Raw genomic sequence first — 25,567 nt, 5'->3', positions numbered from 1 at the left:
TAACTTGCCATTTCCATATTTATACTTAAAATCTTCTATATTTTATAATTTCATAATTATCTTAGCCAAAATTTTGAAACATATTTGAATATAAATTTTTTGATAGACAATTCAAATTTTTTAGTAATGTATTTAGAATTTCCGCTATACTGGTATTTTTAAAATTGACGTGAGTTTGCAATTTTATCGAAAATGATCAAAAGTATCATATTTTATCGGAAATTTCAATCAAAATGAAATTTTCGGTAGTTTAATTTTATTAAATTTTAAACGGTTAGATTTTACTGACAGTTTTGGACGGCTTTGATTGCTCCGACTATTTTGTGTGGTCCAGAATGAATGTAAAATTATATAAATAGGGGTCACCTGTTGTTTGAGAAAAACATCTTAAAATGACTCTTCCTCGATTTTTGATTAAAACATAAGTGTACTTCAACAGAGCATATAGTTTCAGCTTCGAATGACACCACATCTCTCGTTGACATCCGAGTTGAATGAATTGTTGTCGAATACCGATAATAGAAATGTGTGAAAGATCGAGTTTCATGAAGATTTATTTGATACTAATGGAAGGGTGAAATACAACCTTATTGAGTTGAAGACCGATGAAGATGTGAATGTTATGTGGAGATCATTTTGCCGTAGGTTAACAAATAGGCAAATCGAATTAGATGCGAATATATCAAGATCTGTCGATGCCATGATTAAGATGATGAAACGTCCAGAGTGATCTGGTAGTATTTAGATTTTCTTATTTATTATCGTTTTTCGAAGTTATGTTTAAGTTATGTAATCCTTTGTCAAATATTAAATCATGTTCATTTTGTATCAATGGAAGATCCAAAACATTATCTAATAAAAAGTTTAGGGCAAATGTCTGAGTAATATTACACGCAATATAAAAATAATACGTAAAAATAACAATAATCTCTAAATAGGTCCGCGACAGACTATATGTGCACCACGAGATAAACCAGTAACAACCTCACCACATGGGTTTACCAAATCCATGAGGTTATCCATGATAAATGAAATCATCTAGAGGCACTACTGGTCATCAGCATCAGCTGGGGGTGGCGGCGGTGGGGACACGTCATTGACATGTACCCTAGCATCGGAAGGCCCAACATCATTTGTATGCTCAACATGTGGGATGATGCGAGAATGTGATATAGTGAGGTACCACTCCAAGTAACCGTCCTTACTACAAGTTGTGCTGAACCCTCACTGTGCGGTCTCTAATGGCATAACCATAGCTGATGATGTTACTCTGAAACCACCTGTCAATGCCTACAAATGAAATATTCGAAACTAGTCGTGGAACTGTAACACCAATATATAATACATGTCTAGAATACATATTATACATAGTGTAAAACTGATACTGAAATACATAAGCGCCTAGCAGAACAATGTACATATACATACATGCCCAAAGAAACATAACATGGAACAACATGTACACAAAAGTGCCCAAAATAAAACTACTAGGAGCTAGATCATTAAACAATGATCCCAAAAATATCTACACAGCAGAAAAGTCATCCAATCATCAGGTAAGAAAGACATCACTCTATCTTGTCCTTACCCTTCGCCTGCTCAGAACCACCTGAAAAATAATCAACAAGATAATCTCAGTGGGTTCCCTATCTTATGGGTCCACTCGACTCTACAGGGTTTTCTAATCAATATTCAACTTTTCTATCAATATTCAACTCAAGTCAATAAGGGAACAAAGACTTGAGCGATGGGGAAACTAACTCGCAATGTATGGCAACATGCATCTGAGTTCTCGCAACTCAACCACGATCATTATTCAGATCACGACGCATCAATTCCCGAACGGACTCAAGTCTAAGCCAGGCCCGGTTCATGCATGCTCGTATGATTCGACTTTCACGATGGTTATCAGGTTCTCCTATGAGACTCGAACCCACTTTTAAGAACCGTCACTCGTATGGAACTCGAACCCACTTTGAGTCTCTTTCACCGTATGGGGCTCTAACCCACTTAGGTGTCCACCTTTCCCCCATGTCCGCCATGGTTGGGACTTAAACTCAATTGAGGCTCGAATCATCGGTCCCACATCCCAATGCTTACTCATCCAAGCATACCAAATAGAGATGTGTACCGTCACAGAAAACACACATTCTGAATACATGATCGGTTCCACAAATCATCGGTTCCATGAACCTTAATAAGATCCATCAATCACATGTGACTTCATTCACCACAATACACAAACAATAACATGGCATGTTCCATACAATGCGTCTCATTCTCAAACACAACAACCATTCGTCCACGATCTCCACATAAGCGTCGTACGAATGAATACCGTTTCCTCATATTATCTAGGTTACAAACCTAACTCATGACCTAATTTCAATCCTAGGTTAATTCACTGGATTCATCTTGTAATTTTCACCATTAGCATGTATTCAACATAAACATAGCATCACAATTGATTAATGGTTGGAAGAATGCATTTAGAAACACTTAAGAAATAGATTTGGAAGTTTTTAACATAAATCAATCGATTGGTTGGGGAGGCCCAATCGATTGGTTTCTCTCACATTTCTATTTTTCAAAGTTTGCTGAGATTCAATCGATTGATCCTGAGTGTCAATCGCTTGGCTCACTAAAATTTTTCCACTGTTCATATACAAAAAGTTTGTGCAATCGATTGTAATGCACTGTCAATCGATTGGTCCTGTAAAAAATCACATTTTTATGCAAAACAAAGGTTGTGCAATCAATTGGTTGCAGGGACCAATCGATTGACCCACTCACATTTTCACTTTTCCATTTCACAAGACACCACTTCCTCTGTTAAACCATTTCCAACAAAACACCATTTCTTCTTCCAACAAAATCAATCATTAAACATGTTCATATACACACATGTAACATGTTCATAACCACAAGGATTTCAAGGTCATAACCACAATCAATCATTTTACCACAACCATAACAAAACATGCTACCACAACAATCATAAGAACACATCAAAGCACATGTTCATGGAAATCAACAAGAGCAAGAAAAATATTCATCATATAGCATGGATTTTCATGATTTGTCTATGATTCTACAACCCTAATCTTCTAGAAATCTAGGGTTTCTAACTAGAACCCACCTCAAGAATGGAAGAGGAGAAGTTGTTGAAGATGAGATGAGGATGAAGATGATGGTGTTGGTTCCAAGCTTTTCTTCTTCTTCTCCACTAGCCTTGCTTTCTCTTCTTCTACCTTTCCCTTGAGCTACTTCTTTCTTTCTATTCTTTCTGATACATAGAAAACCAAATGACTCATGGTAGGTGGTAATAGGTAGTAACATGTGGACCACAAGCCATGGAGCTTTTGTGTGGTTAGAAAGTGGTGGAAACAAATATCTTAAGTGACACTACCCACCATATTTGTTCTACCAGAGCTCTTGACCCATTATTAGTGTTACCAAAATGTCCCAATTAATAAAAGGTCAATCCCAATTAATATTAATTAAGTCAACCTGAACTCACTATTTACTCTATTTATCCCAATTGATTTCAATTAATAGGAATTTGAGTATTTAGGGAAATACGGGGTATTACATCCTCCCCCCCTTAAATAAAAATTCGTCCTCGAATTTAAATATTACCTGGAAGAGATGAGGGTAAGCTTCTCATATTTCTGACTCCAGGTCCCAGGTAGCATTGCCCGAATGCGATTCATCCCACTAAACCTTAATAAGAGGAATCTCCTTACTCCTTAATACCTTAACTTCTCGTCCTGCAATATGACTTGGTAGAGGTTCGAAAGTCAGATATACTTCTACTTCTATTGAATCTGGAAGAATAGGCTGAAGAGAATCTGGAATGAACTTTCGAAGTTGAGATACATGAAAAACGTCATGCATTTCTGATAGAGAAAGTGGTAAAGCTAATATGTAGGCTACTTCTCCAATCCTCTTTATAATCTGGTAAGGCCCTATGTATCTCAGACTTAGCTTCCGTGACTTAAATAGTCCTTTCAGTCTCAACCTCGGAGTCACCTTAAAAAATACATGGTTACCTTCATCAAATTCCAATGGTCTTCTCCTGTGATCCACATAGCTCTTTTGGTGATCTTGTACTTTCTTCATCTTATCACGGATCATCCTTATCTTATCCGTAGTCTCTTGAATAATCTTCGATCCTAAGATCCTTTCTTCACCAACTTCCGTCCAACATAGAGGTGTTCTACATTTCCGTCCATACAAGGCTTCATAAGGAGTCATCCTAATACTTGCATGATAACTATTGTTATATGCAAATTCAATCAATGGTAAAAGCTCCTTCCAATTCCCTCCACTTTCAAGTACACAAGCTCTTAACATATATTCTAGTGTCTGTATCGTCTGTTCAGTCTAACCATCCATTTGAGGACGATTAGAAGTACTTAAACACAATCTCGATCCCATAGCTTGTTGGAATGCTTTCCAAAATCTTGAAGTAAACTTTGGGTCTCTATCGGACACAATACTAGTTGGAACACCATACGACCTCAATTTCTGAAATGAACAACCGTGCAAGATGACTTGCCTTGTAAGTAGTCTTCACGGCTAAGAAGTGTGAAGACTTAGTTAACCGGTCCACAATCACCCAAATTGAATCATAACCACCTTGGGTCCGAGGTAACCCTACTGTAAAATCCATTGAAATACTATCCCATTTCCAAACCGGAATCTCTAAAGGTCGCAATAAACCACCTGGCTTCTGATGTTCGATCTTTACCTGCTGGCATACAATGCATTCTGACACATACTCTGCAATATCCCTTTTCATTCCAGGCCACCAATAGTCCTTCTTCAAGTCTTGATACATCTTTGATGAACCTGAATGTATAGTAAACACCCCTTTGTGAGCATCCTCCAAAACTTTTCTTTTCAGCTTGGCGTCGTTCGGAACACAAATCCTTTGATTAAACAGAATAACCCCATCCGATCTCTTCCCTTAGGTTAGAAATAACATTCAAATTTCCCATTATCACACCATTATGCGTCCAACTAAACTGAAGATTAAGATCTCAAAACTTTTCCAACAATGCGTATTCTAACATCATCAACTCAACTTTATGTATCTCTTTCCGACTTAAGGCATCCGCAACCTTATTCACCTTCCCCGGGTGATACTTAAGGTCAAAATCAAAGTCCTTCAAATACTCCATTCATCTCCTCTGTCTCATGTTTAACTCTTTCTGGTCAAATAAGTACTTCAAACTCTTGTGATCACTAAACATCTCAAAATGCGCCCCATACAAGTAATGTCGCCACACTTTCAATGCAAAAATAACAACAGCTAGTTCAAGATCATGAGTCAGATAGTTCTATCTACGAGGCTTCAACTGACGAGAGGCATAGGCTACTACCTAACCACTCTGCATTAACACCACTCCTAATCCTCTTTTAGAGGCATCACAAAATACTTCATAAGACTTACTAGGATCAGGAATGACTAAAACATGAGCAGTCGTTAGCCTTTCCTTCAAACTCATCCATTTGAAATAAATTTCCTTTCAGGTAAGTCTAGTCATTGGTAATGCTATATACGAAAACCCCTTTATAAACCTTCGATAGTAACTTACTGATAACGCAAAAACGTATCGTATTTTTGGCTTCGCATGCATTGCTTTTTATTTGATTAACACTTATTATTATGCAGTATTTTATGTTTATTGCAGGTATTTATCGAATACAAGGTTTACAAGCAAGCAAAGTGGAAAATAGCAAAAAGGAAATAAAAAGAGAAGAAAATGGAGAAAAATAGAGAGAATGGGCCCAACACACCAAATGGGCTTGTGGCACCCATCACTTGGAGGTGTGGCGCCCACCACATGATCCAAAGAGGGTGGTGGCGCCCACCACAAAGCATGAAGATTGTGGCGCTCAACCCTAAAAATGTGTCGCTCGCCACGGAGTCCAAGACTAGGGTTGTGGCAACCGCCACGACCCAGTCTTCCCTACTTTTTCTCCATGATTTTAGCCACGAATCCACTCACCTTTGACTACAAGTTAGGGAAGTGGAAAATATATAAGAATGATTGTTTTTCCTTGCACAAGGAGCTCTCTCTTCCTGCTTTCGATCGTACGCTTAATTTTAGTTTGGTTTTATTTTCTTTTAGTTTCCTAGGCAGTTTTTCTTACTTTGTAAAAGTGATAGTTTCTCCACATCGGGGACTATTGTAATTTATTTTACGCATTTGAATTCAATTGTAACGGTTACTAATTGCCAAAGCCTACCGACATTATTTTAATTGAAGAATCAAGATCCAGTTCCAGTTCTTAATTCACAATCCAGGTTTTATTTTGATTGATATTTGATTTATTTATGCCTTATTGTATGTTTGATTTCCCAAATACCATGTATGTTACCTGATCCATATCTGTCTAAACCCTTAGGTATCGGTATGTAAAGACCGTTGAAACAACGGGATTCGTAAATAATTGGTGTTAGTTTTTATAAAACTTATTTTTACGGTTTTAGTTTCTTATTTTATTCAAACTGTTTTTCGTACAATAGTACAAGACAAACTAAGGTTTCGGTCAACAAGAACGAGAGTTTGAGATTTTAACTAGATAGCTGAAACTAGGCATTAATCCTAAACACAACGAGAACGCTTTAGGATTAATTAGGCTTTATTCATATTCAAAAATCACTTTTAAATTCAAAATGAGATCGCGAGAGCCAAGCATTCTGGTTTAGAAGTATGGTCAGAGTCAATAAAAACGAGAGTGTGAGACTAAGTCCTTTATATAAATAATTTCTACTGAAGAATATTTTGACCAGTAAGATTACACCAACTATCTATCGAATCCCCTAAGTTTGATGCGTTACATACTGATATCCCTTTATCAAATATCTTTATTAATATTCTATTTACGTTATAGTTATTTCTCTTCATATCTCCAATCTTAGAATGATCATCAACCTTAGATTTACATAGCAACATTAGATAACAATACGTTCGATTATTAGTCCTTATGGGTTCGATAATCTTTAAAACTACACGATAGGACTGTGCACTTGCAGTCACGATTCCCATAGACTTACTAAGTCACGCGATCACCTGCCAAACATAAGAAACTCCTGACTTCGGAAGCATTCTTCGGTCTTTCCCAATTAATAACTGCTTCAACTTTAGACGGATCCACTGACACTCCTCCTTGCGATATTACATGACCAAGAAACATCACTTCGTTCATCCAAAATTCACACTTACTTAAGTTGGCAAAAAGTTGCTTCTCTCACAGTACTGATAGAACAATCCTTAGGTGTTCTCTGTGCTCTTGGGGAGTACGAGAATAAATAAGAATGCCGTCAATAAAGATCACCACAAACTGGTCCAAGTAAGGTTGAAATATCCGATTCATATAGTCCATGAAAACAACAGGAGCATTCGTCACACCAAACGGAATTACAAGGAACTCATAATGGCCATATTGGGTTCTAAATATGGTCTTTGGTACATTCGAACTCTTAACTCTTATTTGATGATAGCCCGATCGTAGATCAATCTTCGAGAACACACATGCTCCTTTCAACTGATCTAACAACTCGTCTATCCTTGGCAGAGGATACTTGTTCTTAATGGTAACTTTATTCAATTGGCGATAATCAATACACAACCGCATACTACCGTCCTTCTTCTTTACTAATAAAACTGGAGCTCTCCATGGTGAGACACTAGGTCAGATGAAATGATTGGTTAACAATTCTTCCAATTGATTCTTCAACTCTCTCAACTCGAGGGGCGCCATGCGATACAGAGAAATGGAGATTGGAGCCGTCCCAGGTATCAAATCAATAGAGAATTCCACTTCCCTTTCAGGAGGAAGAGAGGTGACATCCTCAGGGAAAACTTCTGGAAATTCACAAACGACAGGAATTTGTGTAACACTCAGGTTATCGCTAGATTCCTTGGTAAGAACCAAGAGAACTGACTTTTCCTTCTCAAATAAGAAATTAACCATACCAACCGTACCTTCCAAGATAGTAGTTAATACATCCTTTGGAGTAACTTCACTATATGGAATGATAATCAACTTCTCTTTACATCCAATAAACACCGAATTGACGGTAAGCCAATCCATCCCTAAAACCACGTCAACCTTCTTAAGTGGTAAACAAATAAGATCAATCTGGAAAATTCTACCATTCACCGAGAGCGAACAATTTTCACAAATCAACGGTGTCTCAACCACATCATCCATGACGGTAGTAACCACCATAGGAGGAGACAAGGGAATTGCTTGCAAGCCAAGACGCTTCATGCACCGAATTGATACAAAAGAGTGTATCGCCCCACAATCAAATAATACAAAACAAGGATGATTATTGACGAGAGACGTACCAGCAATTAAGGCATTGTTGCTTTTAGCCTTCTTTGCGCCCAACATATAAACCTGATCGATACTCTTTCCCTGCATCTGAACCTTATTTTGTGGACACTCTCTAACCACGTGACCTTCCCCTTGACACTTAAAACACCTAATTTCACTTCTAGCACATCTTCCAGAATGAGACTTCTTACATACTTGACATTGCGGAGGATGGTTAGGTCTTGCATGTTCCACCTGTCTTCTTTTGAAGGGTCGAGGTCTAAGCCTAAACTGATGACTTGGTCCTCCCTGGTTCATCTGGCTAACTCCATAGTGATCAATCTCTTCTTGAACCTTTTTCAAATTATTCTCAGTCACATTACATTGTCTTTGCACCCCTATACAGGCAAGGAACACTCTTTCCATGTTCGGTGTCCCCCATAAGCCTCCACAGGATTTAATCCACCATGAAATTCAGGAGGATTCATGCGGAAGAAATCTCGGAAACGACCACCTGCAACTTCTTGTGGAACCCCTTGAGGATGCAAACCACCATTCCACTGCTGCATCAGTTGCACAAACTGAGGCCATTGAAAACCCTCACTACCACTCGGTGGTTCCGAATCTGAATTCTAAGTTCTGGGTCTACCGCGACCTCTGCGTCTGCCAGCCATAATCCCTATTGTCATACAAATAGGATTAAGTTGATCAGGCTCAATACTATGAGTATAACACCAAAGACAATGATGATAACTCACATATGAGGCAGAAAGAAATGCTTATAATATTTCATGGCTATGTCGAGGATACGACCTGTTCTGATACCAATTATAACACCCATATATAATATATGTCTAGAATACATTTTATACATAATGTAAAATTGGTACTGAAATACATAAGCGTCTGGCAGCACAATATACATATACATATACATACATGCCCAAAGAAACATAACATGGCACAACATGTACACAAAAGTATGCAAAATAAAACTACTAGGAGCTAGATCATTAAACAATGATCCCAAAAATATCTACACAGCGGAAAAGCCATCCAGGAATCAGGTAAGCAAGACATCACTCTATCTTGTCCTTACCCTTCGCTTGCTCAGAACCACCTGAAAAATAATCAACAACATGGGGTGAGATAATAATCTCAGTGGGTTCCTTATCTTATGGGTCCACTCGGCTCTACAGGGTTTTCTAATCAATATTCAGTTTTTCTATCAATATTTAACTCAAGTCAACAAGGGATCGAAGACTTGAGCGATGGGGAAACTAACTCACAATGTGTGGCAACATGCATCTGAGTTCTCACAACTCAACCACAATCATTATTCAGATCACGGCGCATCAATTCCCGAACGAACTCACGTCTAAGCCAGGCCCGGTTCATGCATGCTCGTATGATTAGACTTTCACGGTGGATATCAGGTTCTCCTATGGGACTCGAACCCACTTTTAAGAACCGTCACTCGTATGGGACTCGAGCCCACTTTGAGTCTCTTTCACCGTATGAGGCTCTAACCCACTTAGGTGTCCCCATTTCCCCCATGTCCGCCATGGTTGGGACTCAAACCCAATTGAGGCTCGAATCATCGGTCCCACATCCCAATGCTTACTCATCTAAGCATACCAAATAGAGATGTGTACCATCACAACAAACACACATTCTAAATACATGATCGGTTCCACAAATCATCGGTTCCACGAACCTTAACAAGATCCATCAATCACAGGTGACTTCATTCACCATAATACACAAACAATAACATGGCATGTTCCATACAATGCGTCTCATTCTCAAACACAACAACCATTCGTCCATGACCTCCACATAAGCGTCGTACGAATGAATACCGTTTCCTCATATTATCTAGGTTATAAACCTAACTCATGACCTAATTTCAATCCTAGGTTAACTTACTTGATTCATCTTGTAATTCTCACCATTAACATGTATTCAACATAAACATAGCATCACAATTGATTAATGGTTAGAAGAATGCATTTAGAAACACTTAAGAAATGGATTTTGAAGTTTTTAGCATAAGTCAATCGATTGGTTGGGGAGGCCCAATCGATTGGTTCCTCTCACATTATTGTTTTTCAAAGTTTACTGAGGATCAATCGATTGATCCTAAGTGTCAATCGATTGGCTCACTAAATTTTTTCCACTGTTCATATACAGAAAGTTTGTGCAATCGATTGTAATGCACTGTCAATCAATTGGTCCTGTAAAAAATCACAATTTTCTGCAAAACAAAGGTTATGCAATCGATTGGTTGCATGGACCAATCGATTGGTCCACTTACGTTTTCACTTTTCCATTTCACATGACACCACTTCCTCTATTAAACCATTTCCAACAAAACACCATTTCTTATTCAAACAAAATCCATCATACTACATGTTCATATACACATATATAAATTTTTTATAACCACAAGGATTTAAAGGTCATAACCACAATCAATCATTTTACCACAACCATAACAAAACATGTTATCACAACAATCATAAGAATACATCAAAGCACATGTTCATGGAAATCAACAAGAGCAAGAAAAATATTCATCATATATCATGGATTTTTATGATTTGTCTATGATTCTACAACCCTAATCTTCTAGAAATCTAGGGTTTCTAACTAGAAGCCACCTCAAGAATGGAAGAGGAAAAGTTGTTGAAGATGAGATGAGGATGAAGATGATGGTGTTGGTTCCAAGCTTTTCTTCTTCTTCTTCTTCTTCTTCTTCTTCTTCTTCTTCTTCTTCTTCTCCACTAGCCTTGCTTTCTCTTCTTTTACCTTTCCTTTGAGCTACTTCTTTCTTTCTATTCTTTCTGATACATAGAAAACCAAATGGCTTATGGTAGGTGGTAATAGGTAGTAACATGTGTACCACAATCCATGGAGCTTTTGTGTGGTTAGAAAGTGGTGGACACAAATATCTTAAGTGCCACTATCCACCATATTTGTTCTACCAGAGCTATTGACTTATTATTAGTGTTACCAAAATATCCCAATTAATAAAAGGTCAATCCCAATTAATATTAATTAAGTCAACCTGAACTCACTATTTACTCTATTTATCCCAATTGACAACTTTTAGAGCACATAGGAATTCAATTGATATCAATTAATAGGAATTTGAGTATTTAAGGAAATACGGGGTACTATAGGAGTCCTCTGGACATAATTATACTGTCGTAGACACCTCTCAAGCAAGTGTCTAGCGACTAAAGTCTCCCCCCGCAAATAACCAGAATATAAAGAAGAGTCATCAAACTCACGGTGGACTTTGTGATCCGTGTATGGTGTCGATATGACATCATCTACAATCAAGCATCAAGTCTCCTCCTATACTATGCAACATTGTCACATCTCAATTTTGACCTGAATCATTGAATCGATACATTGATCATAACTTTCATATCATATGCATAACATAATATGCATCTCATCATGCATATTGCTTAAAACGTCAATCAGAATAGATTTTCGGATTTACAGACATATCGGTCGAATTGATCATCAAATGTACTATAAGCTAATAAAAGTGTTTGAAATCGAGCTCTTAGACGTCAATTTTATTAATATATGGTTCATATAGTTTAACCCGGTGTGCTCATTTTATTTTTCGACTACTTTTTTCGATCGCATGCTGATCAATCTGTACCTTTTAATAGATCATTTTTTATTTCAAAATTTGATCAAAATTTTCTGTTTTTCAGAAATTTATTTTTCGTAAATCATTTTATTGTATTCATTTTATTTTTCCGAACATTTTTGTGCTCGATTTTTACTCATTTTAATCTCTTTTATTTTTGTATTTTTTATTAACATGTTCATAGAAATTAAATAGGATTAACTGTAATTTTATTAAGATTTGATTTTGATTGTTTAAAAATATTTAAATTTTACTTGATTTATTTAATTTGAACTCTATTTAATCTCTTAAAATATCTATTTTATATATATTTTGTCTCTCTCTTAAAAGTATTATTTAAATTAGAAAGATAAGTTTTGTCTCTCTCATTGAGAAAAAAACAAAAACTTAGTAAACCATTTTATTCATTTTCAGTCTTCACGTTCATCGATAAAACCATCCTCTTCTTCTTCCATGATTTCCACCCAATCACCACACCGAACAACCAATCTCTTTCCTCCCCATTAGCGACACAAAAAACATCGTCCCTCACTGCCGTTTGTTTCCATTCAGCACAACCGCTCACAACTCCACAAAAAACACCGACCCTCACTGCCTGTTGTTTTTATTTCACTTTTGCTTCAATGACAGTCCGTTTACTTTCCGATTTCGTGTGAGCTTGAGCTCTGTTCTGTTTCGTTTTCGTTTGAACGTTCCTGGATTGTGTTACATTTTCTTTCTTGTTTTGTATTTTTATGTTTTAAGTATACTGATTTTGCTTGTTTACTTATTAATATGAGTTTTACTATATTTTTAATCAAACATTTTACTATTTAAGGTCCATTTAGTTTTTGTTAGTTACACCTGTTGGTTTTTTTTCTCTTATGATTGTAATTAAGTGGCTTTTGTTTTTTTTTGTATTTATTTTGGTTATGTTGTTTGGGATGTAACACATTTATAATAAATGCGTAGTTGTGGTTGATGTTTTGATTGTGTTAGTTATGTTGAAAATCAGATGTAATTAGCAGATTGAGCGTTAATCATATGTCGTTACGTTGTTGGATTTTTATCGATATATTGATTTGATTTCACCGTGTTATGACCATTGTATACGAAATTTTGTTTGTTGTCGATAAGCACAAACTGACTTTGAGCATATTACTTATCTTGTTTTAAATGTCGATTGTGAGGTTTACTTCACCCGATTTAATACCGTTTGCTTTACCATTGTGTACGTTAAGTCTCACTTTACGATTTTATTTTGAGCATCTCGAGTTCTTTCTCATTCCACCTCATTTTGCGATGATACATTTCACGTTAGCAATTCCTTCGATTCATGATAGCATACAACGATCCAACGTCGTTACACTTAAATCAAACTTGAAACCCCACTTTCGTTAGCTTTGTACGTCTTTGCATTAGGTGACATTGATTCACATCCTCACATCATGATCTTGATCCATGCATGTTCCACCTTTTGCTTTACTTATTTCGATTCAATTACAATGAACTTATGTTGTGCATATGCCGTGTGTGTTACTATTTCATATCTTTTAGCTTGCTCTTGGGCCTTCTTAGAATGAGATTATTTTTTCATGTACACTTGTGTGATGTGGTTGCTTTTAATCGTTTTATCTTATATCCCGATTCGACAAAAGTTCATGACACACATATGTCTCACTAGGATCTAGTTCAACAATGTGTTTACTTAAGACTTCGACCTACAAGTTCACTTGATATTTTGTTACTTTATGTGGATGACATCCTCATAGCAAGCAACAACGTCTAGGATTTTATGAAGGTGAAGGATGAACTCGATGAGGAATTTAACATGAAGGATCTAGGAGTTGCCACTAGGATTCTTGGGATTGACATCCAGAGAGATAGAAAGCAGTCGAGGTTTTGCTTATCTCAAGAGACATACCTGAAGAAGATTCTCGACAAATTTGGTATGTCAAATTCATAGCCTATTGTAACATCGACAAATACTTAATTCAAACTGAGTATGACTCAAAGTCCGAGTACTGAAATCGAAAGAGCCTATATGAATAACATTTCGTATGCTAGTATATTATGTTATTTGATGTATATTATGGTCTGTACGAGGCCAGACATAACATATGAAGTGAGCCTTATACGCAACTATATGGCCAATCCTGGGAAGGCACACTGGTAAGATTTGAAGTGGATTCTGAGATACATAAAAGGATCCTTGAGTAAGGTCTTGGTTTATGGTGGAGCCATGAGTGATGACGAAGTCGAAGTCGAAGGATTTGTTGACTCTGACTATGCAGGATGTATGGATACACTAAAATCTCTTTCTGGATATGATTTCACTATGTTTGGTACAACAATTAGTTAGAAATCTTCTCTTCAGAAGGTTGTTGCCTTATCAACCACTGAAGTTGAATATGTTTCCCTCACTGAAGCTATGAAAGAAGCATTGTGGCTTGAAGGGTTTGTCAAGGAACTGAAACTTCAAGGTCAAGCTATCAATGTTAAATGTGATAATCAAAGTGCCATACATCCTTCAAGGAATTCAACCTATCATGGGAGAATAAATTACATTGATGTTAGGCTGCATTTTTCCAGGAAGAAAATCGAAAGTGGAGAAGTCAAAGTGATGAAGGTTTCTACAAAATCACGATGTTGCAAATATGATCACAAAGTCATTGCCAAGTAGCAAGTTCTTCCACTGTATGCAACTGATAAATCTTCACGATGAAAGCTAGTTTATTCCCTTAATGTTGTAGAGTTTGTTCCAAGATGTAGATTTATGGTTTTTCGATTTCTAGTCTCAACAAGGATAATTTCATGTTTTGATCGAAGGTATGCAGCTGTAGTCGAAGTCCGTTCAATCATGAAGTTTTCTAAGTTATCTTGTTGGTTAAGTTTGCTTAGTGGTTAAGTTAGCTTAGTACTTAAGTTATCTTATAGTCTATAAATAAGCCGCTATCTCAGGTTGTTGAGAGATGGTTAGCGTTAGTTATTGTTATTCACTTGTAACCTTTTGCCGGAATTGAAAAAATGAATAGAAAAACAGTTTCAACCAATTCTTGTTGTTCTTCTTCCCTCTTCTCTCTCTCTCTCTCTCTCTCTCTCTATCCCCCTTCTCTCTCTTAAAACTTAAAGGGTTCCTTGTGTTTGTTCAAGAAACTCAATCTTTCTCATAGTTTTTTTATTCGTTCCTGGTACGATGTTTGTCACAACAGTTCAAATGATTGAAAATCTCGAGAAAGATTGTACAGTTTGTTTGGGTGAAAGTATTGAGAAGGATTATATGATTCATTTTGTTTGTAACTTCGTAAAAAGAAGGATGATAAAAATGGTTAAACTCTCGTCGATGGTACTATGATCATAACTTAGGACCTATTTGTTTATCAAAGATCTAGTTGCTTCCGTATGAGTATCCAAAAAACCTGAGGATGAAGAGTCTGAATCAGTGTTACTAATAGGTGAATGGATTTCACCATAAACTTCTCTAATAATCCGGTCGAAATCTTCTCTATTCAAATAATCCTTACACTCTCGTATACAAACATTCAAAATCATATTTCCATCACTAGCAGTAAGTAAAATTGAACATTCTTTCGAGTAGCTATCATTTTTGAAGGAAGACATAATAAAAAGAAAGGAAAAGGGAAAAGGAAGTGATACCCAGAGCTTGAAGAAATCGAGTGACGGATTAAGGACATATCAGTTTGTAAACGCTTAGGGAGAAGACCATTGAAAAGTAGAAATGTTTCAATAAAAAAAACTAAGCCTTTAAAAAGCAACAAAATTTTGTAATGGTCAAGAATTTCAAAAAGAGTAATGATGAAAAATGGGAGTTCTCATAAAAATTGTCATGATGAGGAGAGATAAAGACTTGTCATCATTAAATGGTTGACACCCATCGTGCAAAAGGTCAGCTTAGAGAGAGAGAGAATTCCAAGATTGTCTTGACCGAACACTTCAATCCAATATGACCTCGTGATCTGTGGGCTTATGTACATCCAGGAATTCCATGAAATCGAGTTGGTGAAAAAATTGAGTATAAAGAGGTAAATAGGTCAGATGATCATACTCATATATACAAGTCAGAATCCGGTTGGGAGCCCCTAAAACGAATACGTCGAGATCGACTTCATGCATACAAGTAGGAGCCCTAAAACGGATACGCCGGGGCCGACTTCATACATACAAATCGAACTCGATATCAATACTAGGACATCATGTGAAGAGTCAGAAGAGACAATTACATAACATTCCATGATGACATGAGAGTTACATATATTAATGGGGAAAACATTATCTGGCAATTATAGGGGCGACAAACGTTAAATAGAGGTTGCCTTTATGAGGGATATGAAGAGGCAAGCATTAATAGATGAGGGATGATTCAAACCATAAAAATAGAAGATTTCCTGGAGGAAAAAGAGGTAGAACGACAATCACCTGACAAAACACACAAATAGATGCTCATAACCCATCATTTAAGACTCTCCTTGATGAATAATAGGGAAGTCTACCTTTTAGTGTTTTTTAACAAGAACAATATTAAACAACTAGAATTTATATATTTACCAACAATATATTGAAAATAAAAAATTATTACACTAAATATTTTTAGAAACAAATATTACACATTGAAAAAATGTTAAACAACCACAACTCATATGAAAATCAAAATTAAAATACATACTCCCTCTGTCTCATAAAAAAGTGTCCAATTTGAACAATTCACGGTTCTTAAGAAAATGATTAGATGAGTTGATTTTGATGATAAAACTAATATTATTTACTAGAATACCCCTATTAGTTATAGTTAAAAGAATTCTTGAATAAAGTGAAAGTTAATAAATATGGGTATGACAGTGGGAAAATAATAATAAATAGTTCATTGATATTGTAAAAGGACAATTATTTTGATACATAAAAAAGTGAAATGAAACACTTTTTATGAGACAGAGGGAGTATCTTTTATAAATGAGAAAGAAAATAAATTGAATAGAAAATCCACTTGAATCTTGATTAAAAAAATACAGCAGTTTGTTGAAATGGATGATATGAATGAAGAAACCAAATCAAACAATGAAGTTTTACAAGTAAAAATTGGTGAGGGAGGAGGGAAAATATGTGAAGGTGGTACTGATTTTAAGGGTGAGAGGAAAATAAAGAAAAAAATAATTTTTTCACTTTTGAAATGTGCGGGAGAGCAAATCAATTATGATACTAAATAGTGAAATAAGTGACGTGCAAATCACGTTGCAAAATTTATTATTGTTCAGGTTAGGCTCGTGAAATTCATGACGCAACATTAAAAGACATTAGCGACGTAAATATCATGACGCAACATTAAAACTGTCAGTCCACCTATGCCTCAATCAATTCCAACCGTTAACTTTTTTTCACTTAAATTTTTTTAAGTTTTAAAAATTAATTAGCGATGGGAATATTGCGTCACAACATTTTCAAATTTTTTCAAATTTTCCCATATAAAAAACTGATGTTCATTATTTTAATATTTTAAATAAATACTGACATGTAAATCACATACGTCTTGAAATTCGGGTGGCAAAATCATAAGAAGTGAATAACATTTTTTTTAGTGAATGAACTTGACATTATTCACATGTTCCTGTGCAGAAAAAAGAGTGGAGCAAAATCTGAGATTCTTGAATTGTCTTTGTGCAAAAGAAAAAGTAGAGTAAATTTGATTTGACATTGTTGTTTAGAAAAAGTAATTGAATAAAAGAGATCTAAGACCAATTCCTTTTGATTGTGTAAAAACAATAATAAAATAATGTAATGGTATAAAAAAAATTCGTTTTATGATGATAACATGTGAAATGTGAAATAAACAAGAAAGAGGGGTCGGGAGTAAATGTGGTGATAGTGGATGTAAAAATGATAGGTCGAATGGCACTAAGTTTTCTCTGTTTTGGTTGGGAGTAAGTGGGGATTATGTTAATCTTTTCCCCAACATTTGAATGCACCTATATGTTGACATTGTCTTAGGAGAATGACAGTTTCAACAGTAAAACATGTTGGAGACATGTCTCATCCATACAAAGGTGCATGATTATTAAAATACAACAAGTTTTGTCACATGTTTGTTTGAGAGTGAATGATTACGGGATGAATCTATTGTATGTGAGAGTTTAAAGGTGAAAACTTAATGATGCAGAAAGAAAAATTGTATGACTTTTTAGACAAAGCTTTCATTGTGTTTCTCTGAAAGTAAAAGTGCGAAAGCACTGTTGTGTGAATTTGATAAGAGAGAAAGGTAATGATCCATATCCATCCAGTATGCAATGAATCTTGCTACCAACTTTGTCCTTATATTCCTCCTCGGATAATCCTTATATTCCTCCTCGGATAAAATAAAACAATTCCTTATTTATCTTCCTCCTATACATGTCTCATCTTATTTCTAGATTAAAAATAAAAGTCTAAAATACTCTTTATTAAGTATTGAAAATAATAACAATTTAAAAATGTATATTAAAAATTAAAATGAACAATTTCAAATAGATCATTTTGAGTCATGTTTGGTTGGACTCAAAATGAATACTAGAATATAGTAGTATTTAATAAGGATAAGATCCAAGTATACTGTCTTATATGTAGCTGCAAAATTGCTGAATAAGCATCCTAAGATGATTTCAGGCATAATCCTTCAGATCTTATTATAAATTATAAATTGAAATTCCAATCATTTTTTAATCTACTTTTATTTGTATAGATACTATTTGAGAGCCGCAACAAGGGATGTGAAATTTAAATCCATGGTTTAGAAGAAAATAATTATGACAATCTGTTATTAAAATTCCTTGTAGAATCTGTGTGGTCATAAAAGAGAGAAATGAAGTAATATACATATGCTATGGAATATTATTATCTGCGTCGCTGTGGTGTCTAGATTCCGTGGATATAGATGAAAGGGATGAATTATTAGAATACCATGTTGACCAAAAGAGATAGTTGAGGAAGTTGAGGAAACTGAGTGCAGCCAGTAACCAATAGAAAAGGTCGAGTTTGTCTTTGTTGATATCGTTTTCATGAAGCCAACCACCACCTTTCGTTGAAGTGATTCTATTTACCAATGAAACCAATACTGAGCTGAGATAAAATCCAAATGAGTAGGAGCAATATGTGATGGATGTTAGGAATGTCTGCATCCCTTTCAACGACTGTGTGTAGAAGAACTCAATCAGTCCAACTGCAGTAAACATCTCCGACATGCCAAATATAATGAACTGTGGTGCAATCCAAAATATAGACAATGTTTCGTTCCTAATCAAAGCCGCGTCCCTTCTCTTTTTCTCCATAATAGCTGCCGATACCATAGAAAATGTAACCAGAAACAGGCCAACTCCTATTCTCTGCAAAGGTGTGATTCCTGACTCATGACCTGTTATTTTTCTTGCAAAGGGAACAAATAAAGTATCATAGAGAGGGACTATAAGAATGAGCAAAACGTATGGAATGGCCTGAAGTGAGGCTGGAGGGATACGGAATGATTCTGTGATATGCGTGTCCATGGCACTTCCTTGCTGGACTGAGAATGTTTGAAGCTGTGCTAACACAGTGTTGAAAATGATAGTGCATGCAAAAATGGGAATAACAGACAGTAATATTTTGGCTTGATCAACTTGTTCAACACTGCACAATCTCCATTGGCTTTCCTTTGTGTTGTTTCCGCCCTCTTGTTGTATACAAGCCTTCTCCAAGAACCTCATCTTACTGCTGTGCTGTCCACCAATTCCTTGTTGGGTAGATGGGCTAATCTTGTTTCTTTTCAATATTGCAGCCACAAAAACCTGATCATATATCATCCTATAAGGATCATTCATAGTTAGTTATATATAAAATTAGGATGATGGTATATACGTACTTGAAGAATGGGGAGGAAGACGGTGGGTTGTGGAGGTTTGTTCCTATAATATAGAGTCCCAGAGATGAAGAATATGAAAGCCAATGCCATGACGGCGGCGGATACAGCAAAGCCTGCGTCCATACCGGAATGAGTTTGAACCCATATGAGAAGTGTTAGAGCAATAAGCTCGCCCAATGAGAATGCAAAATAGGTTGCATTGAAGTATGTGGAGAGGTTGTTGGATTGAGGATTGAATTGGTTAGCTCCATGAGAAATCATGCTTGGCTTAATACAGCCACTCCCTAATGCCACCATATAGATTGCTATATAGAATATCAAAGTGTTGAAGCCCTTTGCTTGTATGCAGACCGAATTTTGATGACATGGCGGTGGTTTGAGTTGAGGAAAATGAGCTTGTGCAGAGAGTAATATAAAGCCCTGTGCATATGCATGCATAATTAATTAATATTGAAGCAAAGAATGAATAAAAAGTAATAATGAATTAATAATATAAAACTTACAGAAAGTTCTATAAGAGCAAAGATAAGGATGGTGGAAAAGGTGCCGAGAAAAGAGTCGGATAGAAAACCACCGAGGAGTGCGATGAGAAAGATGGTACCGACAAAGTTAGTGACAATGTTAGCGGAATGAGGCAAAGAGAAGTGCATGTCGTTGATGAGATAAGTAATGAGATTGTTTCCAACAGCAGCGATTGCCATTATTTCAAAAGCTTGAAGTCCTGTATATTATGATTATGAATAGGAGTGAGATAAATGGTAAGGTAGTACAAGTGACTAGTAGAAGATTGAAAATGAAAAACAAGATACCAAGGACAAAAGCCGCAGCTCTTGCTCCACCGTGATCTTTAGGGTTGGAGGGTCTTCCTCTCCAATCAACGGTGGTAGAAGTCTCGTCATCTTTGGGAAATGGAATATTATTATTATTATTATCCATTTTTGTCTTACTCTCTCTCTATCGGTAATGTTTAGTAGTGATTTGGAGGGATGTTGTTCCGCAATTTATAGTGGTTATTCCACACACGCTTTCATTCTTCACACGTGTACACACCACATTCCCACCTTCATTATTACACCCTCCTATTTCTTTATTCTCTTTTCTTCTTCTCATTGTTTTTCTAAAGAAATAAACACTCAACAACAAAAGCCAAAAAAAATTATATATATCACTAAATTAGATGAACTCAACTTTTCTATATTCTAAACAAATATAGATTGAAGTCAACCTATTATTTTATTCTTTTTTGGTGGATAAATTCAATTAGGAATGAACGAATAGATTGAATAGATAACAAATACATAGAATGAACTCTGTTCAAAAAGAAATCATACATGAATTGTCACTTCAAAATTCTAAATATATGCCAACTACCATTCATAGGAAAAAAACCATTCAATTGTCATATCTCAAATAAAGATTCATTCTAACTCTTTTTTTAGATTTCTTAAATAACTATCGTATACATACATTATTGAATGATGTTAAATCTCAAAATAGAATTTCACCTTATTGATTTATTAGTCTATTTAAATATATATGAGATTATTTATTTTAAAATATATATTTTTAAATAAGTTTAGAGATTATAACAATTTTTTTAAAAGACCTGACTTAAACTTCAAATAGAAATGAACAAATAACAAATCAAGTTTACACTTTGAATGTTTGCAAAGCCTAAAACAATCTAATCTATTTTCATTCCTAAATGGAAAAATGAAAAATAAAATTAAAACAAAATATTAATATTATAGTTAACTATAAAAGAATTTTCTTTTATATCAAAAAAATTAAAATAATTATTTGAAATAAAATATTAATATTATATTTAACTTTAAGAAGAAATAAAAAACATATTACCAAAAGAATTATGCAAAATTTTGAAGAAAAAAAATAAAGCTTTAACATAAACGTTTGGATTTGCGAGGTTCATTGTTGTCGCACATATCAGGGTTTTCGCAGTTACTCATGATAATGTGTTTATAGAAAATAAAAAGATGTACGTTAACATTTTGAGATTCGAAAGGAGAATAGATTCTATTGTAGATAAGTTTGATGGCTCTAGGAAGAAAGTGGAGGGAAGCTCAGGTGGTGTTCCTCCTCCGAGGAAGTCGAATGTTTGGGGAGGTAAAGTAGGTGCCCGGTCTTTCACAAAGGTGATAGGTAGGAGAGTTGGAGGTAGTGGCGACGTTAATAGTAGATCGTCGGAAGTTTGTCTCGAGTGTGTTGATTCTAGAATCTGATGATGTCACATGTTAATGCTTCAGAGTCAGAACCTGTTAGCAAAAGCTACACACTAGATAAAAACCATTAGTGTACAATATTGTTCTCTAAGAAATAATATATTGTTATTATCAAAACTAAATGTCAGATGTATAACCAAATCTTGTTCTAACAAACTCCCATTTTTTTATGATGACAAAATCATGTATTTTTTTATGAGTTATATCATCAGTATACAAATATCTTTTGATTGTTTTCAATGGTTAAGTTGTTTGGACTATTTACTGGTTATATATATATATATATATATATATATATATATATATATATATATATATATATATATATATATATATGTAATCCAAAAATGTACTATGTAGAAGTGTCTGGTATATATAGAAAGGGTGTGCTCAATGCTAAGTGTTAGTTCATGAGACAGAAAAAATAAATAGTATCAATCTGGATGTGCATGCTGGATGATGCCATCCAATATTCATAGTGAATTCAAGTGTTATAAAATATTGACCAAATGATAACTAACTATAATATAATATATTCATGGATATGTTGCAATTTATTTTAAGTAATTAAGTAGAGAATTAGTTTTAAATTGATGCAGCTACTACAATACTCCCAATGGATGAATTATACTAACTGAATTAAGACTAAATAAATATTATTGAGAATTTGTGGTTGTTTAGGTGGCGGAATTATATTTTCATTTTTATCATGCATGTCATTTGAATTATGTGAGTGCCTAGTGGCGGGTAAAGATCAATTTACGATTGTCTTTGTCACGTTTAAAGATCTCTCTCTGTGGTTGCCTTTGTGGTGGATTGCCTTGGTGGCGGGTTGCCTGTGTGGCGGTTTATATCCAGATCATTTAGATTTAAGAGCATGGATAGTTGCATATAATTCTTTGTGGTTGTTGTTGTTCTTAATCTTGAGTTAATTACTTCATTTGCATGTATCGGTTACGAGTCGATATTAACAAATTTGGTGGATTTTTCTTTTATTAAATTTTCTTGGACATGATATGTATATTTTTATTTGCTTGTTTTTTTGCTCTTGTTTAGTTTAGTTTGACATGGTTTGTGGTTAATGGAAACTGATCCCTTACAACAACATTTTAGGTATAAATGTGAATTTTCAAAGTGATTGATGTCTACTTGATGCATGATCATGGGAAAGAAGGGGTTTTCAATTTAAAAAAAATACTTCAGTAGTTTATAAATTGATTGCACTATATTTTAAGTATTTATTTATTTATTTGTCTTTGAATGGAGTAGACAGTGATTTTCCGCTTGTGAAATTGAATTGCCACCGAATTTGATTATTTCAAAACTCACATATTTTATTTGAATAAGTATTTTTACAATTTCCGAGTCATGTCTTGGATGAAAACTTGGGGCGCTACAATATGATATCAGAGCAATAATCCTCGGACAAATATTTTTGGGATGGGATAGCGTTTGATTGATGCATGATTGTGTGGTATGAGAATTGAATTTGTGTTGTTCGACCTGTTGTTACCTGTTGCCTTCTTGTATTAGAAAATATTTATAAAATGACTTCTTATGAATGTTTAGATACCCCATGATAGTAAATTTAGTATAGTATGCAAATTGAATTCATGTAAGAACATAACCCAAGGGCTTTGATTGAAATTTGAATGATCATAACTTGAGAAGTTTGTAGGAATTAAAGAATGGCACCAGGAAGCCTCAATGCTACCAATACTAGGAATGGAGCTAATATGACAGAGATCATGCAGACAATGCGTGATATGGTGGATGCCATTACCCAACAGGCTAGTGCAACGACTTTACAAGCTCAAACTCAGGCCCAGAGAGATGAGCTAAGGAAAAAAGGGGAAGAAGCATTAGCAGCAGCTAGAGGACTAGCAGAGTTCCGGCACCACAGTCTGTCGAGGTTTGAGGGTGACCATGATCCTGACAAGACTGATCTATGGATGCAAGAGATTGAGAAGATCGTTGAAGTTATTTACTGTACTGGGGAGACCAAGCTGGAATACACCATTTTTCTGTTGATTGGGGAAGCAGAGAGTTGGTGGAGAGGAGCTAAAAGCATAATACATAACAAAGGAGAAGAACTAACATGGGGAGCTTTCAGAAAAAAGTTCTTAGACAAATACTTTCCAAGAAGTGCCAGAGCAGAGAAAGAAGCTCAATTCCTTAGGTTGCATCAGAGTAACATGAGTGTCGTTGAGTATGCTGCGAAGTTCGAATCCTTAGCAAAGTACTTCCGCTTATTCAACAACGTAGTTGATGAAAATTATAAGTGTGAACGGTTTGAGAGCGACCTTCGCTATGACATCAGAGAGGTTGTTGCGCCACATGAGATCCGACAATATAAAACTTTGGTGGAGAAGTGTAAGAAGGTGGAGAACCTTAAGCGCAGTCGCCTAAGCAAAGATTTTACAGGAGGACCTACGAGACACCGGGTAAAGTAATGAATATAAGTATATGTATGTAAATAATCAATACTTCATTCCCTATTCAAGTGTTGGGATTTTCCATTACCAAGTTTGTTTTGACAGGGAAATAACTACACTCCGAACAACGGCAGACAACAAGAGCCTTATCCCCGAACCCAAGGAAATGGTAGAGATAAATCTCGAGCCAATAACAGAGGAGTTCAGAGTATGAAAAACAAGAATCAAAATCAGAATCAGTCCATTCAGTGTTTTCGCTATCAAGGGGATGGACACAAATCATTTGATTTCTCGACCAAGAAAAGATATTTCTATATCTGTCAGAAGCCAAACCATCTTGCTAATAATTGCCCCGAAAGGAGCAAGAATAATCCCAGAAACAACAATAACAACCAGGTTGGACATCCGACGGCTCAAGGACGTGCGTACCACATTGGCGGAGAAGGAGAGAAAGATCATTCAAAGCTGATCAAGGGCGAGTGTGAAATTTATGGCAAAGTTTTTCCAATATTATTTGATTCTGGAGATACTCATTCTTTTATCTCTTGGGAATGTGTGGATTCCCTACAACTTCCTGTGACACATTTACCTTTTAACTTGGTGGTCACGATACCTTCCGCTAAACCTGTGACTCTTAGTGAAGCCCGCTTACAGTGTCCGTTGATTGTCTTGAGCATGAAGTTCAAGGTCGATCTAATTTATATTCCCCTTAAGCATCTTGGATTTATTCTCGGAATGGACTCGTTGTCCAATCATTATATTCTTTTAGACTGTGCTCACAAGTCAGTAATATTCCCAGACTCGGGCATCGTGTAACACCCCGATAAAAATAAGATAATTATTTAATTTAAGTTAATATTATATTTATTAATTTAATTAAATAATTGGAATTATTGGATTATTATTATTATTGGAATAATATTATTGGATTTTTATTATTGGAAAATATATAAGTTGGAAATAAGGAAAAAGAGTTCCATTTTTTGGTAAAGAGGGTTTTACGTGAAAAGCAGAGAAGCGGCTG

At 35.4% G+C, this 25,567-nt stretch overlaps 3 protein-coding genes across 3 annotated transcripts; 1 reads left to right on the top strand and 2 right to left on the bottom strand.

Moving 5' to 3' along the window:
- Nucleotides 1-7,707: 7,707 nt before the first annotated feature.
- LOC127115336 (uncharacterized) lies at nucleotides 7,708-8,763 on the bottom strand. Its single transcript, XM_051046914.1, has one exon. The coding sequence runs from the start codon at nucleotides 8,761-8,763 to the stop codon at nucleotides 7,708-7,710; it is 1,056 nt and encodes a 351-aa protein (XP_050902871.1).
- Nucleotides 8,764-18,763: 10,000 nt separating this feature from the next.
- Nucleotides 18,764-20,843, bottom strand: LOC127086283 (protein NRT1/ PTR FAMILY 4.3). The gene is made up of 4 exons (XM_051027019.1): nucleotides 20,678-20,843; nucleotides 20,372-20,589; nucleotides 19,869-20,288; nucleotides 18,764-19,794 (listed from the first exon to the last, which is right to left on the bottom strand). The coding sequence occupies exons 1-4, from the start codon at nucleotides 20,802-20,804 to the stop codon at nucleotides 18,856-18,858; spliced, it is 1,704 nt and encodes a 567-aa protein (XP_050882976.1). The 5' UTR covers nucleotides 20,805-20,843; the 3' UTR covers nucleotides 18,764-18,855.
- A 2,953-nt stretch (nucleotides 20,844-23,796) lies between these two features.
- LOC127115335 (uncharacterized) lies at nucleotides 23,797-25,359 on the top strand. Its single transcript, XM_051046913.1, has 2 exons — nucleotides 23,797-24,552; nucleotides 24,649-25,359. The coding sequence occupies exons 1-2, from the start codon at nucleotides 23,797-23,799 to the stop codon at nucleotides 25,357-25,359; spliced, it is 1,467 nt and encodes a 488-aa protein (XP_050902870.1).
- The last annotated feature ends 208 nt before the right edge of the window (nucleotides 25,360-25,567 follow it).

The sequence above is a fragment of the Lathyrus oleraceus genome, chromosome 1 (genome assembly GCF_024323335.1).
Source record: "Lathyrus oleraceus cultivar Zhongwan6 chromosome 1, CAAS_Psat_ZW6_1.0, whole genome shotgun sequence".
NCBI classification, from domain to species: domain Eukaryota; kingdom Viridiplantae; phylum Streptophyta; class Magnoliopsida; order Fabales; family Fabaceae; genus Lathyrus; species Lathyrus oleraceus.
The sequence above is the reverse complement of the archived record's forward strand: the minus strand, read 5'-3'. Positions and strand labels throughout refer to the sequence as shown.